Source organism: Etheostoma cragini, chromosome 11 (genome assembly GCF_013103735.1).
Source record: "Etheostoma cragini isolate CJK2018 chromosome 11, CSU_Ecrag_1.0, whole genome shotgun sequence".
Classification (NCBI taxonomy): domain Eukaryota; kingdom Metazoa; phylum Chordata; class Actinopteri; order Perciformes; family Percidae; genus Etheostoma; species Etheostoma cragini.
Window position 1 is genome coordinate 13,214,984 of NC_048417.1, and position 19,337 is coordinate 13,234,320.

Consider the following 19,337-nt stretch of genomic DNA (forward strand, 5'->3'; position numbering starts at 1 on the left):
TTGGTGTAATTAAGTACAAGAAATAACAGGGGTAATGTGGGGAGTCTAAATCTACATCCTCTAGTAAAAATGGGACTTGAAACACTTGTAACTCACACTCCTAATCATTCAGGGACGCAAATCAGAAGAAAACACACTGTGGGTGTATAACTTAAGATTGTTTGGGTTTGGGACATTGGTTAGTTTCTTTTACGCAATGTGGCTTTTTTGTTCCCATCCTTGTCTGGTAAGAACAATTCTCTGAGATGTATGAAAAGTGTAAACAAAGGACGCAGAAGCAAGATGCCGCTGGGGGTGTATTTTGTACCCCGGTTGCCCTGGAAACAGATTTCTGAGGCACATCATTGGAAGTGCTGAAAGGTTGGCCTCCCAGAGCGAGACGGAAGAGAGCTGACTGACAGACAGAGACACAGACGTGGTTGCAGGAAATATACTATAGGCTGGCTGGAGCCCAAGGGTGGAGAACCGAGGTGTAGTAGGCCACCACCGCAGAATAGTAATTGTTATTCAATATGTATATAAGCTATTGGTATTAGTACAGCGGCTGCATGGGAAACCTGGCAGTGTGAAGATGTGAGTGGGCTGTAAGGCTTCATGGACCACAGGCATGAATGACTCATTCCACATGAACACACAAGCGTGTGCTGTGGAGGAAACAGCTAAACTTAATGAGAGAAAAAAAAAGGTATTTCATTCACATCAAGCCAACCACAGTCATTACATTGTGAGATGACTCTCAGTACATCACATGCATCAATGCTGTAACATGCTCGGGGCCATAATACACTTTAGTCTGACACTTGGTTACTGACCAGTTTTTTTAGATCATCTTGGCCTGTGTCAGCCTGAGTGGGAGTCATGGTGTTCTCCTCCCCTTTTCAAGCTAAAGTCCAAATTACAAGTGTCACATTGTATCTCATGGTTGGGAAATGTATGGTTTACTTTGGTCTGGGGATTTAACATCAATGTGTCATCAGAAGTCTTGTGCATGGCCTTTTCTGCAGCATGTTTGACTCCATAAATACTGAATGCTTTGCATGAATTACTTACGAACAGGCACATACGTGTTGCACATCCACATTTTGGCATTGTATTAACAAAAGGAAACAAACATGTGTTCTTGCAAGTGTCACAATTAGCAGCACATCATCAATTTAGATGACTTAAATTTCATTGTGCCTGTTCCGAAGCAAAAAATAATATTTATAAAAATCAGAAATGTTGGGACATTGCTTTAATGACAACGTTTCTGGTTAAGGGCCAAAATTCTCTCTTTGTTCTCAAGACATTTCTTTGCCATCTCTGAGACAGCTGCAGTTGGCTTGATTGTGTAATGACAACCAACCAGAGCTTCAGTTGGCCATTACTTTCCATAAGGAAAGACTCCGGGGCCACGCGGGTCACATAATTAAAGGAGAACAAGTCAAATAGTGTTGTTAAGGGGATGGAGAGATGTACGGTGCCCCTCTCATCTTTGTGTGTGTGAAAGGAGAGAATAAAACCGAACAATTCTTTAGACTAGAGCTGTCTGTTTCCTTCCTTCAGCCGTTTCCTTACATACATTAAAATGACAGGCTCAAGACGCTATTTTAAACCTGGCCACACAAAATAAAGATTGGTTGCTACCGCCTGTTTTTCTGCCGGGTATTAAGGGTTTTACATCAAATGGTTTATTGTGTTGTCTTAAAGGATTTGCAGCACAATTTATATCTTTTAAATTAAGTCTTTTGTAATCTCTCTGTTATGATATTACAGCCCAAAATGATGCACATATCAGCTTAGCAAAACTGTAATATTTCCATCTATATTTGTACACAAAAATAGTTTGTTTAAGATATATAAGGTTGAAGCAGCAAGTAGCTGGACGCTCCATGTAGTTACCATTGAACCCCCTCGATGACTGAAGAGTTGTGGACTGGCTGGAGAGCCCACCTGGAAACAATAAGCACGCTTCACCACCCCGATGCTCATGTGCACTGGACTGGAGACAATTGAGAGCCGCAGTGTATCTATTGCTCCATCGATTTCTTGTGTCTTTATCCCACTTAATGACTTTTTTGCTCTATAATTCAACTCATGGAGCTGATCCTTGGCCTAGCAGGGATACAGAGGAGATACGTGTGGTGGAAGCTATTTTGATGAGACAATGTAACAAGGAAGAATGCAAAGGATTTAATGAGTGGATTCTTGAAGAGAACGAAGGATTTGTGACTCCTCTAGTGCAACAACAACCAACACACTTGTCATAATCTCTGCAATATAAAGGCTTTTTTCGAGGCACAAATTAGAATGACAATCATGTTTAGATTACACACAAGTCCTAACTGCAACACAGACACATGGCAAAACGTTTAAACTACTCTACAGATTGAACCAACCTAAATGCCCCTTAAAGATGGTTCTCTTTAGGCCATGCTATAACTCAGGCTAAGTGAAGAGAGCAGTCCTGGTCTTCCATAAGACTCGACTGTCAATAACAGCTTCCCTTCATCAGTGGGAGCAACCTGACAGCCACAGAGCCTTTCTCCATCACTGAGCACGGAGAACCCGCTGATCCTCAGTCTAGACCCCATACACCCTTGACAGTCACTCTTCTGCACAGCCAAACAGCTGAAGTAAAAAGCCATGTTGCTTTTACAGGGTGCATAGATCATATTGAACGCTTAAGACTGCCTTCAGTTTGTTAAACAATTAGTCTTCAAGTGGCAGGGGAAATCCATCATTCCTTCTCTCAGACTTTCATGTCAGGATGTCTCCTGCACTTCAGTTTCTGTGCAGTCACCTAAACCATAAACAGCACACACACACTCACTTCTCTCTGGATAATTTCTGATCCGTGTTGACACTGGCTCACAATTTATCTATTTCTAGCTCGCAGGGTTGTCTCATGGAGCGTTGTTGTCACTGGAGTTGTGCAGCTGTCAAAGTGACGCAAGAGTAGATTGAAGATCAAATGCATTTTCAATTGCTGAACTGGTTTACATCAATTTCTTCTTTTCAGCGGAGCTTAGATGTATGTTATGGGAGCAATAACCCATGGGGGACAATAGCAGACTAATCTCATATATGCAGAGTCTTGTGTTGCATATTAATATGTGTTAGTATTCCACCTTATTGTGTCAATTCATGGGGCAATAAATACAGTCAAATGTAGCCGGTAGCAACATCTTACCAGGTCTGTCAGAAGAAACAGTGAACATAACAAATGTTTTCATGTAGGGAAGTGTGTGCAGATATACAGTTACATGTATGACATGGTATGCTTGCACAAACATGGCTTCATAAAAGTGATTAGCGTGCAGCCTGTCAAATGAAAGAACACATTAGAGATGACTGACTGTCACACTCAAAATGAATCTAGTTCTAGGTAAGCAGCATGATGTACTACACTGTCTACAGTATGTTGTTTTCTGCACCAGTATTGCATTAAAATGAAATACCAACTATACGTTAAGCAAACATTTTATTCTTGTACTCCAAGCTGTTGTTTGTTCTGCTGTAGTAAAAAAGCAAAGGTTTGCTGGCAGCCCCCATACACATTGTTCTCTATTATCAAGCATCAGGATCTTCTTGAATGGAAACTTGGCATGTCTCTTCTCCTACTCTTCATGTTTGTCTTGTTTTGAACTGTCAGAAAATATTGAAGGTTTACAACATTCACAGCTGTGCCACAACTGCATATACCTTTATTTAGCAACTGACATTGATTTTAATCACATCTGACTAGTTCATGGCATGACTAGTGCATGTTATTTACAGGAATAGGTGTTATGCTTTCATAAATGTAATACAATCTCAATGAAATCCTTGATACATCCCATTGTAAATTCAAAATGTCAATAGGACAAGGCAGGTTAGGTAGTTTCAATTTGAAAACAAACAAAGCCACACTGACTTGTTTACCATATTCAAATATACCACTATTGACCGATTTTGCAGAGTGCACAAAATACTCATCTGCATATCACTATCTTTATCTTCTCCTTTGTGATTGTGCATCTGAATGAAAAAATTTAACAGTAACAGCACAAAGCATGTAACCAGTGCCAAGACTGTTAATGTATATAACGTTTTATAAAACTACAAACAATTTATTACTAAACAACGGACCTACTTTGGTAAAAAAATAAATTAAAAAAAAGTCTGCTACTGCCTTCTTATATGCCACCATTTACACGTTTTGGTTGTAACTAGCTTTGTTATTGGTTAGTGGATAATTTACTAAAGTCCAAAAATCAAGTTTAACTAAATCAAAGCATTTTCTTATTACTGGTTCATAACTAATTTACAAAATATGGGTAACTTTTAAAAGGGTGACTCATTTAAAAGTGGTACTAATGTGATTCAAGTAAAAACCTCAAAACCATTATGAAAAACAACAGAATATGTGATTTTGGATGTTGCTACTATATAACTAAAAGCTACAAGTTTGGAATTATCAAGAAGGAACACATTTTGATGCACTGACTTTGCCAGAGTGTCGTATATTTTACAGTAAAATGGTGCAGAACTCATTTCAGAATAACATTTTTTTGGTTCTAGTTGGATGGTAGACACGGTGTGGAGCTGTCAGATCATCCAGAGAAGACACCCGACAGCTTCCAGGTCTTATATATGTCTTTGGAACGGCTCCACTTTTTTTAAGTCAAAGGTCGACTGAATTCACTTTTTGACCATTAAGTGGTCTGAACTTATGAATAATTTAATAAGAACTGCCACAACCATTTCTTTCATTCATTCACAATCACATGAACTTGGAGGCACAGTGTAGAATGACAAGACACAATGTTTGTTAATTTACCAGCAGTTTTGCTTTGTAACTAATTAAATGAATTCCATTTTATTCTTTAAAAAAAGAAAAGTAAAAGACGTGTAATTATCAAATAGCATGCAGAAGGAAACCAAATAAATCAAGGTCATATACTGTGTAAGAGGCAAACATTCAGATTTACATGTGAAAAGGTTCCTTTAATTTGATCACACTGAAATGATTGAACGGGATATTTAATGTGCTTTCACTAAAACCCAACTTTTCCCCAGCGATCTAAAAATCCTACTTTAAACTTGATGAATGCAAAGTTATTCCCTCCTAGCTGAAGGGACAGTGCAGTAATTGTCTCTTACATCTAAGACAGCTGACAATTGTCTTCTTCAAGAGACATCTTACAGCATTCACAGTGTAAGAAGAAAAAATAGTAAAGTAATGATATCGAGTACAGAGAACTGGATACAATACAACAGATTTTGACTAGATCATTGTAGACAAACACGATTTGTTCATGTGCAATCTCTTTCCTCTTTTGAAAAAGTAAATTAGCTTGACATTTTAAATCTTATCCTTCACCTTCAAGTGAAAGCACTAATGGAGAATATTCAGGACTCTGAAATGAAGAGGGCGCTGTCACAGCTATAAAGACTCAAACGCCATCAGACTCACAAAAAGATCTTCTCGTGACATAAAAGGAAAAATCTCAAGGTGTTCAGGTTTGGGTAACAAAAGCCTATATTATTAGAAAAAGAAAGAGAAATATTGACATTAGTTAACCTTTTTAGTTCCACTATTTGGATTTCATACTGAGCATGGATGGCCACAAGGTCAACTTCATTTATAATTTGTCTTCTATCTAAATTGTGCTCATCAGCTCAACATATTCAGCACCTCTCCAGAGTAGCAAGAATTAGGAAGAGTGGCTGGAAGAACAAGAGCCATATACGGAGAGAAGAGGGAAAAAGAGAGATATTTTTAATTCATTGTTTTCCTCAAACCTTTCAATATTCAGCTTTAAACATTGAATGTTGACATTGAAAAGTGTAGAAAGAGCAATGGCTCACACGTCTACATTCAAATTTCACTTGTTACAATGTCAAATGTTGTCATTGTCCGTCTCATCTTTGCCCTGTTTTCAGGCACCGTTATCACTTTGGAACCAATTTTAGAACACTGTGGGACAGTAAACACAGTTTCCATGGAAACATCTCCGAGACACACAGTGATAAGCGGATTGGAGCAGCTGTATTTCTCTGATGACGAATGAAACCTCAAAAGCTGAGAGGGTTTCAGCAGGCGAACACAATTAAACACTGCCAATATATTCGGGATATGGGGATCCACATAAGCAGATGAATCTGTTTGATTTCTCATTATGAAGCAGATAACACTTTACTCTAATCTGGTGTTGCCGGATTGCTTGTGTGTCTGAGTGTGATCGCAAATGGGCAACAATTTCCAATTAGATTTGACTTTATAAATGGATATATTGATCTGGTGCAGCTGTTCTCATCAAGCCCGAGAGAAACAATCAGGCACAGTTTAATTTAAGACCAGTCAATAGGTGAAGAAGAAGGAGGAGAAGAAGAAGAAGAAGAAGACTAAGAAACAGTTGCCTAGAAAGGTTGGACATCTTTTTAAAATAATAAGAAAGTGTCAAGAAAGTGTTAAAAAGTGAGAGCAAGCCTAAATGATGTGTTGCTCACTTTGTTTGAAGATACTCTACAGAAGAGAGTGTATCGTATTTTGTCATCTAAGCACTCAAAAATGTGCTGGGCCCATTGTTACTTCACTTGGGTTATTTACATTTGCTGTGCAGAATGATGCATGTGCAAACTATACTTGCAAATTCATGGTTTGACGATTTTTCAATAACGGCAAAGCAGTCAATACATTCACCACTTTTTGTGGCAAAACCAACAGAAACACATTTTTTGGTTATATTGTTATATCAAGTAGAGTATTCTAATTTCCTAGGGATGGGGGATCTTTAATGTTGTACACTGAAAAGGTTTTCCAGGGCTCCAGCTGTCCGGAGGACAGACAGAACTTGATCAGAGTGTTACCGATGGTGTCGTGAGAGATGCTTTGCTTGAAAGCAGCACATCTCCCCTCTGTGGCTTTTATGGTCCTAAGAGGGCTACACAGAAAGTACGAGAGGGCTGACATGAAAAAGACTTGACCCTACAAAGCTCAGAGAACGTACAGCTTCCTCAACAGTTGATTGGTGGAGGACAGGGGAACTAGATGGTGAAATACCATGCCAACTGGTAATGTCTGTCACCCCAATTTTTAGATAACACGTAACTTGTTTTGTCTGCTTTGATAAAACCCCTTTAGAAGTTTACACTTCTCATTCTGTTGCTGCAAAGACTGTGGATCAATGTTGGTGAGGCTCAGAGATGAACTCATTCCCTGCTGGCAGCCTGATGAATGCATCTATTTCCAATGAAACAAGGACTCCAGAGAATATGGTGACAACTGGACTCAGTCAGTGAGGAGAGCACTGCCTGTTTATCTTCCATTGTACAGTGGGTGTGTGAATAGAAAATAAACCCATATTCATTGCTACCTGAGGGCCATGTTGTGCTTTAAAAGAAACATGGGGAGCATGAGAAGCAAAATGAGATAATTTACTGTTTTGAAATTCCCTATCCTGAATTGGCATTTCTAAAACACAGAAATTGTTGAAGTTGTGTTGCTACCATAATGTTCACAATGTAAAAGCCCAATTTCCCTTGATATAAAGTAGGAACAGTAACAGTAACATGAACATAAACAGCATAGTACAGAGAATTGCAGAAAGATCATGTTAAGGCACATGTTAACAACTAAATTGAATGTGATCATTTAGAAAAATAAGCACTTTCTACCGTAATAGGTATGTCACAATAAAAATTAATGTTCCGTCACTAATACACCATTCACTTTATTTGCGCTTTCCAATTGAAGATCAAGAACTGTGACAACAGCAAATCCATTTGGCGAATAAGTCACTTGAAACAATGCAAGGAGCTGAGTCTACTCGTGAATTGCTTCTCTGAGAAAATAATGTCCTGTTTGTAAGTACAAAACCTCCTTGGAACATCTCCACTTGGAGGTCACCAAACCTCCAAATAAATAGAATATGAGAAGACGCCTTTATCTCTAATTAGTATTGATATTCTATTTGGGGAAAGACTCAACAGGGAAATTATGTGCTAGGCTGGTGAGGAGTAATCAGCGTGCAAATGGCCACTATGATGCATAACTTCAATCCAAAACTTGACTGACGCTGCTATTCAGTTTGACATAATTGAATTTTGGGAATGGAAATAGTTGCAAAGATAAAAAATATTCACAAAACAACTAGTATCCCTAAGCAACAGCGCTATTCAATATTTGATGAATTTATGTACATACAGTGAGAAAGCATCTCGTCATTCTTTTAAATGATGATGGAGGTAAATTGTCACAGTTTCAGTTTTCACAACGGTGAAACAGAGAATAATCTATAGTAGAAGATGCAAAAGTAATTACACCTCAGTTCAGCAGCAGATGGGCTTCTATCAAATACAATAATCCACCCTCTATTGTATTATGTAAATCCTGTCAAAACTATTTGGCTGTCTTCACTGCATCTTCAGTGATAATTGATGGTTATTTGTCATACAGAATTCAATCTGCTTTTATTTTTTTATTTAGCTTACGTTATGATCTGGATTGTTGTGCTGTTCTTTAAAAACAACTTCATTTTTTATATTTTATGAACGTTTTTTTGTAACAAAGCGATAATGTCAGTAATGCATATTCTATGAAAAAGACTATTAAAATGTCAGACAAAAATTACATAATATCTGGAAAGATGTGTCAAATGTAATACAAATATCACTAATTTCCAAAGAATATGAGTAAAACAAATAACAAAAAGTTATATAAAATAGTTAATCTTTTAATAAAAATAGCTAAATTACTGTAAAATATTCAAAGCATAATGTAAACATATCAAATAAATAAATGCAGCAAGCTTTTCACAATCCAGCAGGATAATTGACTCCTTGTGCCGTGGATTTGTATTAAAAAAAAAGGAAAATGTAAATCTTAAGAGTTCAAAAAGGAAAGAGAGAGAAAGCACACACAAGCACACATAAGCCACATGCTTTCATTTCAGACTCAGGAGAGTCAACAGGAGAGCAGCTGCTTGGAGGTGATATCATTCAAATAACATAAGTCGGCTGTCAGCCAATGAGTTGATAATTTCCCTCAGGTAAACTCAGGAGCACTACTTTCTTAATCTGTGGAGTAACATAACAGCAGTCCTTTTGGCTTGACATTACTTTCAATATCTGGAATAGGAAGAACAATCACAGCAATGTGCTATTGTTACATGTAGTCTATACTTCTATCAAAGCCATCTAATGAGTACGACTGCTCTGTGAATGGTTGGGTTGAACACAAGCGAGTGATTAGCTTTTGATTCCTTCTCCATCGAGACATTTCAGTCAAACTTTGTACTTCTTGTTCCATAGATTTCCTCTGGTGTACCGCATTGTGAGGGAAACAATGTGAATTCCATGTCAATGAGTGATAACAAATATCACAATGCTCTCCAAATTATACAATTGCCTTAATATGCAAAACACAAAAAATTTGAACACAACACATAATTAAATCAGAGAACAAGGCCACATTTGGACAGATGTAATACTTCTACTACTGCTACCAATAATCCCAATGAGACATTTCAGTGTATACTCTTAGATTAAAATATATGTTTGATTTTAGTGCCCGGTATTATTCTGTACAAGACGCAAGTTTAGTAGAATCTGTACTGCACATTCATTGCTGATATTTAAAAAAAATAAAGACATTAAAAGTAAAACGATTTAATCTTGAAACCCCGTTATTGGGATGCCATGTTAGAAACAAAAGGCACAGTTCAAGTTCAGCAAATCACCCCCCAAAAAAAATAATTCTCTTCAATAAAATCCCGTATTGTATTTAAAGGCCACCACACAAAAATCACTAGATGGCAGCAGAGTATAGACTAGTGTTAAAGTGGTTGCCACATGTTCTGCTACTGCAACAATAAAGTTAAAGGGTTATTTTGCTACGCAAATGTACCTTTACACCACATTCATCAAAGTAAAATCTAAAATGTAGCCAACAACACAACTTTGCTCTGCTAGAATGAATAATTCACTGTAATGTGGTCCCTGCCCATGGGTACTGCTGCCAGCCAGCAAATGATGGGAGTGGTGGAGGAATAGTTTACATCAGTATTAGGCCAGTGTTTGCTTGAAAGACTATCTAGTCAAGAATAACTCATTCTGATCCAGTGTCCATATTTACGTTATCCCCTTGTTTTACATGTACAGAAATATTTCATCTCCAAACTTTCAACACACAGTTGAGGGTTTTGTCGTGATGCATCCTGTATACCGTGGAGAGAGTTGACCCAATTATCTCTGGAGGCAGAGTTACGAGGGTGTGCATAGTTGCTCTTGTTGTTTTTCCATTCCCATAGTTAAGTCTGTCTGTTGAGTGAGTCCTCCAAAATTTGGCCCCTCCCAACTCTTTGCGCTCTTAACACCACCAGAAACCATGGCAGCAGATGCAACACAATTTGCAACCCTGTTACACACAACAACTGGACTCTGTTTTTTTCTCATTCATTTCACACTTTGGGCATGTCTATCCACAGGGATCTAACATTAACAAAAGTGAGGTTTTACACACTGACTTGAGGAGATAACTGGCCTGAATGTAACTTCCTGCCCAGCCCCCAGCTGTGCATGGGGCTGTTTTGTGACTGCGCTCTGCCCGGGGCCTGGGTGCTATAAATTACAATTAGCTCAGAGCTGCTTACATGTTCATCCCTCCCCTCGACCTGCTGGAGTAGGTCACCACTGTCTGTTTTGACTTTGGTGATGTGTGTTTGCAGAACCTCCAGCAGAGACTGACGTACAAAACCCTTGCAAGACATGACATTCATGCTGTCCTGAATAACTGAAATTACAAGAGGCCGATTTTAAGATTCAATAAAAGTTGACAATCAGAAGTCCTCAGTCAGGTTGGGGATCAATGCAGAATAGCAATTGGACAAAAGATTCAAGCCAAACATACCTTGTCCCTAAGTGGCATATGTTTTCAACTTGTAAGCAGTATTTAGCTTTATAGGCAAGTTGAATTGATTAAACTCCTTTGATAGTTTTTTTGTGGGTGGTGGTAAACAACATATTTCCCTGAGATGGCAATTAATCAATATTTTCCACTTCTTTTTAAATACTTAACCAGATAGTGGTTTCACACTCAACCTCATATGTTCACATTACCACAAGCTAGTCTAAGTCTCAGGAAAAGTTGTAATCTCTGAGTTCAAAGAGCAACTAACCCTTCAACTTATCTCAAAACATGAAAGTCAGCGGTGAAAACATGATACTGAATTGATTCTTTAAAAAACACTGTCATCATCAGTTGCGGCCAGTCTTCATCAATGAGTAATACAATGACACAATCACTCTGTGACAAAGAATGAAGACACTAAAACTACAGATGCACAATATACGTGAGATTTTTTTGGGTGTTTGCAGAGTTGTGGCATTTCGGGCAAAAAGAGTAAAATGTGTCCACGTGTAATTAGCGCTCACAGATTCAGCCACATTTGAGCTGGAAGAAGTTTGTCTGCACCAACCTCATTGATCCTTTTCAGTAAACATGTGCAGTAACTAGATTATTTACTGACATATTTCTTAACATCTGTTGAAAGTTATCTGGAATACTGAAGCAATATATTGAATGATCTTTAGCACACATTCAACACCGGACTGCATAGCTCTCCTGGAAAAGGATATTTTATAATGCTCAAAGCAAACTCTTTCTTGTTATTTTATCACCAATATAAGCAGAAAGTTTTGTTATGCTGCATTGTGAAGTGACACATTAAGGAGCGCTTTGAAGGCCAGATTTGTCCTACTAAGTCATGTAACATTTGATAAGATGCAAACTTCACGCAAAACTTTAAACCACCTCTCATTTGGAGCCCATTTACGGCGTCTGCCATTTTCTCAGTGGTTTGTAACTGTGGTGGCTGTTGGTTAAGATGAAGCGCTATAGCAGCTTTTTTATTTGCAATTAGATGCTGCAGGATTACGTCAATTTGCCTCCACTGCCTTCCACCAACCCTGTTTCACTGTGCCTGTTTTTAATAAGAAACATTACAAGAATGAGAGCAAACCAAATTCTCTTTCTTCAATAGTCTTCAGCTATGATTGCTTATAATGCGTCTTGGGTCAGAAAAACCCTTAAAGGGGGGTGGGAAGGGCAGTATTACTGATACTTCGTGAGATAGTTGAGAGTTCACCATACTCAATCAATCAATCAATCAGTGTGCTGACAGCTCCAAACTGCTTAGCCCAGGGTTTATGTGCTGGACCATAGACCGTTATACAGTCTATGTGCTGGACCTACAAAGTTCCCAGTTATATTTACAAAGTATTTTCAAAATGCAATTTGAATGGACATATTATCACATGATAATTTATATACTAGTCAGGGTCAATGGATGCACTGATCTGGGATAAAGCTTAACACCCGTCAATTTAACAAAAATAATGAATGTCCAAAGAAATGGTGAATGTTTTCTGCAGGATGCAACATGCCCCAATGAATTCCAAAATCATGCCCTGTGACACAGCCATTTGTACTGTGTAATGTCAGATAAAAGGCTTTGTCCGATGTGTTTTATTTTGCCATGGTCCACCCTAATAACAGTTGTGTGCCTGCTGTCTGCCAGCTGCTGTGCCTGCTGTAACAGCCAGCACAGTGCTGGAATGTTCCCATGCAAGTCCTCTATTCACACACACACACACACACACACACACACACACACACACACACACACACACACACACACACACACACACATACACGCACACACACACTGACATGCAGCTCATGTGCACAGACCTACAGTTTGTAGAGATACAGATTTCTAATAACAGGCTCATTTTACATAGGTATGTATATCAGCCAAATGTATTCTGTATGGTGGACCTACTTACTGAATGGGGTTCATGACACAAAAGGAAATTTGTTTAAAACTATCGGACACTTGCAGTCCCGACATTGAATGACAAAAAAGTTTTGAAAAAATACAGATACATATATGTAATATAAGTGATTAAATATATCTCTGTGTCACAGCTGCAATGTTGACCTTTCACAGATTTAGGTCATTACATGTTTGGAGAGTATATGTGCAGTAATTCCAGATCTGACTGCATTTGATGATGATCCACACAAGCAGATTTACAGATTGAAGAAACACAAACGTAAAAAAAAAAAATACATATTTATGTAAAAACCTGCTGACACCTAAGCTAAATAACAAACCAAAAGTGACATGGAAAGTAGACAAAAAAGAATGAATAAATGTTGGATTTAGAATAAAAAATATCTTCAGGAAAAAAGGGTGATGTCATGTTATGACCAGTTAAATGTTTGTCGTTCAGAGGCTTTTGTGTTTGCCATGTTGGGCAGATGTTTTGTTCAGCCATGAAACAACCTACTGAGAGTTGTTACTTGGCCACCAGTAAAGGCCTTATCTTTGAGAAAGTTTTTACGTGTTTTATGTTTACAATTTTTAAATCTTCATTCAAAATAACATGTTTATACTTTTCTTACTGTATGTGGAGATATGTCCTTTCTGCCTGTCTTAACAACAAATCTTCACAATAGCCCACAGTGGAATTTTTTTCTTAATCCATGTATAAAATAAGTCTTTTAGGATTGTGAAAAATATCTTCAGATCAACAGTAGGCTAAGTGTTGTTCAACACCCTTGGTTATTTATGAAAAACAAATGCTTAATCCGGACTGGAGTGTAACACATGAAAGGGACAGACTGGCACAGACCAGTGTTAGAATAATTCCTGAATCTGCAGTTTATATACTGCAGCAGTCTCTGACCTGTCTGTTGTCAGTTTGACAAAACTGACATGAAACACTTTATCCCCCCATAGTAAGGCAAGGCAAGGCAAGGCAGCTTTATTTGCATAGCACATTTTAGCAACAGGGCAATTCAAAGGGCTTTACACAAAAACAGTTAAAAGACGTTTAAAAATAAAAACAGACAAAACACAAGAACAAAAGTTACAGTGCAGTGTAAGAAATTAAACATTAAAGAAATCAACCACCATTTAAAGAAAGGCAACATCAAAAAGAAAGGTCGTCAGCCTTTATTTACCATAACATATCATCTTGATCGAAATCAGTTAATTTAATTAAGTGACAATCCAGGCATCATCTATTTTATGTATGGAGGACTTTGAGCACAAAGTTGCAGGAATGCTTCAGGATACAAGTGGCTGATAATGAGAAGAGTGACCAGGATGACTTTGTGATGAGGGCTGAGGACGAGGTGAGGGGTGAGGGCCGTCCTCCCATCTGTAATCCCCCTCTGTGCTGACGTCACCCAGGCTGCTTCCGAGCGGACGCAGCGTTGAGTGTTTGAGCAGCCAGTGTGTGCATCCTAGGACGGGACAGCAGTGTAGCTGGGGCTCGACTTGCAGCTGATCGCTTCACTTCGGACGCTTTGGGAAACTTAGACTACAACAATGGGTAAGTTTCTAGCAACACATGCTCCATTAATTTATCGCGGATATAGGAAGTGTATTAATGTCGCATCTTTTTTTTCGTGATGACAGCGCGCTTCATACTTTGCTGTTGTTGCTCCAACTTTTGGGGTGCGCCGATTGTGTTAACGTAAACTCAACTTCTACTAGCTACTAAAGGGCTGCAGAGGTCGGGTGTTTAGCTGACCCGGTTTCATGACAATCAGCATTAGGGCAGCCTGCTGAAGCGACTTGAGGAAAGCGATTAGAGAGATTAGGTCCATCTGGATTCCTTCAGTCAACTCTGTGAGTCTGCGAAGGTGTTAAATCCAGATCAGCTTGCTGCCTCTCCTGTCGTTGTTACTGCTTTCAACAGGGCCTCAGTGCTGAACTATCTAGTCCCATTGATCAAAACTTAAAAAAAAAAAACCTTTATGGATCATTTTTTGGACGGCAGTGATTGATCATGTTGCATGGTTGATAATGATTTAGGTATTTTAATGACTTCAAGTTACTGGAAAAAGCTAACAGGCAACACATTGTATTAGTCAGATCCCCCAAAGCTAAAGTCTGCATGGTTTGTGTTATGACAGAACTTGTAATTGCTATCTGAAGGTCTGAGCTGAGAATGTCCCATCTTTAAAATCAGTCCCAACTGTTGTCCATCTGTGCTCCCAACCTGGGGTGTGAGGGGGGGTGCATAGGAGGAGTGAGACGCTCATGCCTTGGATGTTTAGTAACTTTTTAACAACTTTGAGACTTTGAAAAAGTCATAAATAGACCAGATATGGTGTTGACATGGTGTTCTCATCCTGTACTAGATAGGTATTTAGGGTAGATATTTTATAGTACAAAGACACAGAATGGATACACTATATGTAATTCAATCAATTTGAGCTTTTTATGTTGGTTTTTGGGCAGCATTCATTGGCTAGCATGCACCACGGCTGAGGCCAGAGAAGAACACTGTGCGAATGTGTATCAATGCTCATTAATTCGCTCTGAAGTTCTCACAGAGGCATCTTTGTGCTTCTAATTTGGAGCTGCTCCTTTGTGCGACTTCAGTGGCTCTTAATGTAGAGAGAGAAGGACACAGAAATGCAAGTTTCAGAGTGGATGCCGTGTGAACTGATGCCTCACAGACCCTCTTTCACTGTCTCATAGACGATTTTACTCTGCATGGAAATCGACTTTGTGCATTGTCCAAACGCGCCCATTTTTTTGATTCAAAGACCCTCCTTGGTCCTTTCAGGAAATGTAGCATAGCCTTTTGTTGTGGGCATTAGAGGATTCATTGTGAGACTTGCTAGTTGCTTTAAAGGTTTCCTTTGGTTGTGTCAGAGTAACTGATATCATACTTCTGGGCTTTGATTTGCGTTTTCACATGAAATAGCTTTGAAAACAGAAAAAGGATTAACTGTCTGCACAAAACTGTTCAGCCCAAAATAAACAGGATGTCTTAAAGGCGATTGTGTGTGGAGCTGTGAAATGAAGATGTCATTCAGAGGTTATATAACTCTTGTATGATTTGATTTTACAGCGACCACATGTTTTTAAGAGAGATTCTCCTCTGTCCTTGTAGTGAACGATATAACAGTGCATTGGCCTGTGGGAGGGATGTGGGAGGATAACTTGGCTTCAGTCCACAGTGCTTAATTCAGAGGAAGACAGCAAGTCATTTTCCTCAAATATCTTGTTAGGTTCTTGGTGTTTGCCCTGAGTCCATTTACTCACCCAACAATGTTTGGTTGCCGAGAGTAATTTGATAACTAAACATGGCTCTACTCAGATATTTTTATTATCGGATGAGAAAGCCTAAAGATAAAAAATGTCTTTCTTGCATGTGATGATCATACTCACTTTACCAAGAAAAGCATGACATTACTGTGCAGATTGCAGCCCTTGAGCTACAGTATTGAGAAAAATCTGTCAAACATGAGCAAAGTTTATCTGATATTTGTAAAACTTTGTAAAACACTTTAGACGTACTCATTCAATGTGGAAGATGATCCTTTTCAATGTATTTTACAGATACAATTTGATTATGTGCTTAACATCAAAAGCTGTCTTATGACAGGAGATTCAATTAATCAAATACAGCAAATTATGGACACGACTATGAACGTCTGTTCTTCTTGGAGCTGGATCCTGGTCAAAAAAACAAAAGGAAAAGAAGGAAGGATTGCTTTTTTCCTTATGGAAACTCATGAAGGCTCTGTTCCGAGTGTTTTGTCTTCAGCGTGGTGGTCTTGTGGAAAAGGTCATCAAGGCTGGATGCAAACCAGATCCAACTGTTACATCATTTTTTTAAGTATTTTAAGAAAAAGAAAGTAAATCACAGCTGACAGTTGTAAATGTTTCTTTAATTAAACAGCTGTAGTTCAACATCTAAGCTGTTATTGCCACTTGGTTTGTTGGTGTACTAGAGGCTATCCTGTTGTCTACTGTTAGTTGTCAGTTATATTGGTTATAGTGAAGACGTCTGATTGATTCTGTCCTTCATTGATCCACACAAACAGAGGTCTCCTTCAAAATTAGTTTTTACATTCGTGTCTGTGAACTCTTTTAGAGTTGTTAGCCGTCTCATGCTCTTTTAACTTGTATTTCTCCTCCATCTGGACTGGGATGTCTGGAAAGTGTCTGCTTGCGTAGCTCGCACATCAGCAGTGATCACTGTCACAGACACATGTGTTATGAGACCCTGCATCCTGAGTCTGAGGAAAGGAAAGACCCATGACTGCTAACGCTGTGCCAGCGGAGGTGTTTTTGTGCTCTCGGAACCAACAACTTGTCAACTGATGGCAGAGCAATAACAGAGAGTCAGATAACTTACCCTGCTTTCAGTTGACTCGTGGCAATATTGTCCTCAGAGGCATATTGCAGGTCATGCACGTGCTTCCATTTCAAAGAGATGCCGAGAAAAAACATAGGACGGCAAGAATGAGTCACTGCAGAGATGGTTAAAGGGTGCTCAAAGAGAAAGTTTGTTTGTTTGAGTCAAAGCAGATGCTCTCCTTGAAATTCCTCAGTTCAGTCCAAATAAAGTATGCGGTAGAAACATTTAATGAAGGATCCCCCCATTACTGTCGCCATCAATAATTCCTAAATTGCTTTTCGTCTTCGGTTTGCAATCATTAATTACACTGAATAATAATGAGGTAGTTGCTGTCATGGTTACATCATTTCTGGGCTTCTTTCCATTTGGCAAAGGATATGACCCAACATCTTTCATAATTATACAGCAGATGAGGCCCATAGAGAACGTTTTGCAACTGTGCAGCTTTAAAAAAAAAAGACTCTTTAGTTATTATAGTTATTTCATTCATCTCCTGCTTCTCTTCCTGCTCCACTTTGTTTCCTCTGAAATCTCCCTTCTCTCTCTCTCTTGGGGTCATCTTGACTGCTTTCCTCTGACTTCATTTTTTTTGTTTCTCTCCAGCTCTGCAGGTCTGCCAGAGAACTCATGATAATTTGTTGAGCTTATTAACTCCTCCGACAACAAAGAGGGCCATTGAGTATTGTGACATGAAATGATAGGAAAAGAAGTTCCTGAGCGGGGATGCTTGTTGAAGAACATGCCTTGGCTGTCACTAAAAGCCTGTTCACAGTTAAACAGAAGGGATGCAAGTTTGTGTGCGTGTGTGTGTGTTTGTTGTTGTTAGAAATATATTACAGTCAAACTGCAATGTGGTAGAAACAGGATACCATTTAAATATTTGAACTCCTGATGTTGCATAAAATATGCCAAAGATACAATCTGGCCTTTTATTTTATCTGCGAGACTTCAGAAAAACATCCTGGGTTATCAAGGGTTAAAATGCCAAATACAGTACATGCATAATAAGGTCCAATTTTTTTTTTTTTCTTCAACTTCAGAGAATGTTGGCATCGTTGCATGTACATAGAGTGCAGAGGTGATATTTGCCAGTGGAGCAGCAATCTATCAGTGTTTTGTTCACAGTCAGATGATTGTTCCAGAAGCCCTGTGGGAAATAATAGGTTGGGGAGAGCAAAGAGTCTCTGCAGCTGAACATTCACTCACTCATTCAACAGGCGTTCAGCTTCACTTCAGGAGTTTCTGCCATCAACAGTAAACCATGTTACAGGAACTCTGTATGACTGCATCTGCTACAGCAACAACAACAATGCATAGGTCTTGATTCACTCAGTCCGTATCACATGATCAGGGGACATTGATTTAATGATCAATAATGTTTTCACAGAATGACCTATTTTCTCTTGCCAAAGACTGGCATATCATTATTTGGTCAGTGGTAAAAGTGACTGAAGAGTGTGATTGCTCTTCACAAAATGATGCCTGTGGCAGAGAGGGCTATTCTAGCTTATGCATGTGCTCTGTGATGGCCAGGATCTGGGCTATAGGATTAGAGCCATGGGGGGGGGGACCACCAGTGATAATGGCTAACACCAGTAAAAGAAGTTGGTTGAACCTGTCGTAAGGCCTTAAGCCTTCACACTCACTGATCTTTTTCTCAAGCTGGACTTCCTGGATCGTATTTCATGGCTCACCGGTACCTGAAGCAACACATTCCCCACAAATGCATTCATAATTCAGTAATTTACCCCATTACCACTACCTTGTGGAAACAAGTGCAAAATCCTTTGGACAGTCCTTTAAAGGACTGTCCAAAAGTGTGAGCCCTTGTATCACACAACGCATCGTTTGTTGTAAGCGCCATGGTCTTTGAAGATGCAAAGGTTTATGATTTTTCAAGTCGGTCTTCAAACAATATTCAGGTACACATATGAACCTCAAAACAGTTTTTGCATGTATGAACCAGTAAACACCTTATGCTTAAGACACTAAAAGATGGTTTCCAACGTAAGCGATGAGAGACAAAAACCATAGTTGACAGGTGTCTCAGCATATTTTGGTCAGTAAGTCAAGTGTTTTAAGTTTTTCCTATTTTGGGAGGAAATGCAAAGCATTGTTTTACGCTTCCAAAACATCTACTG

General features: G+C 38.8%; 1 protein-coding gene across 1 annotated transcript in view; it reads left to right on the forward strand.

Annotated features, from left to right (window-relative positions):
* Positions 1 to 14,116: 14,116 nt before the first annotated feature.
* Positions 14,117 to 19,337, forward strand: part of gpm6bb (glycoprotein M6Bb) — a 28,603-nt gene continuing 23,382 nt past the window's right edge. The window contains exon 1 of the mRNA XM_034886629.1: positions 14,117 to 14,367. Within this exon, the coding sequence (XP_034742520.1) occupies positions 14,364 to 14,367 (4 nt within the window). The 5' untranslated portion in view covers positions 14,117 to 14,363. The remainder of the gene's footprint in view (positions 14,368 to 19,337) is intronic.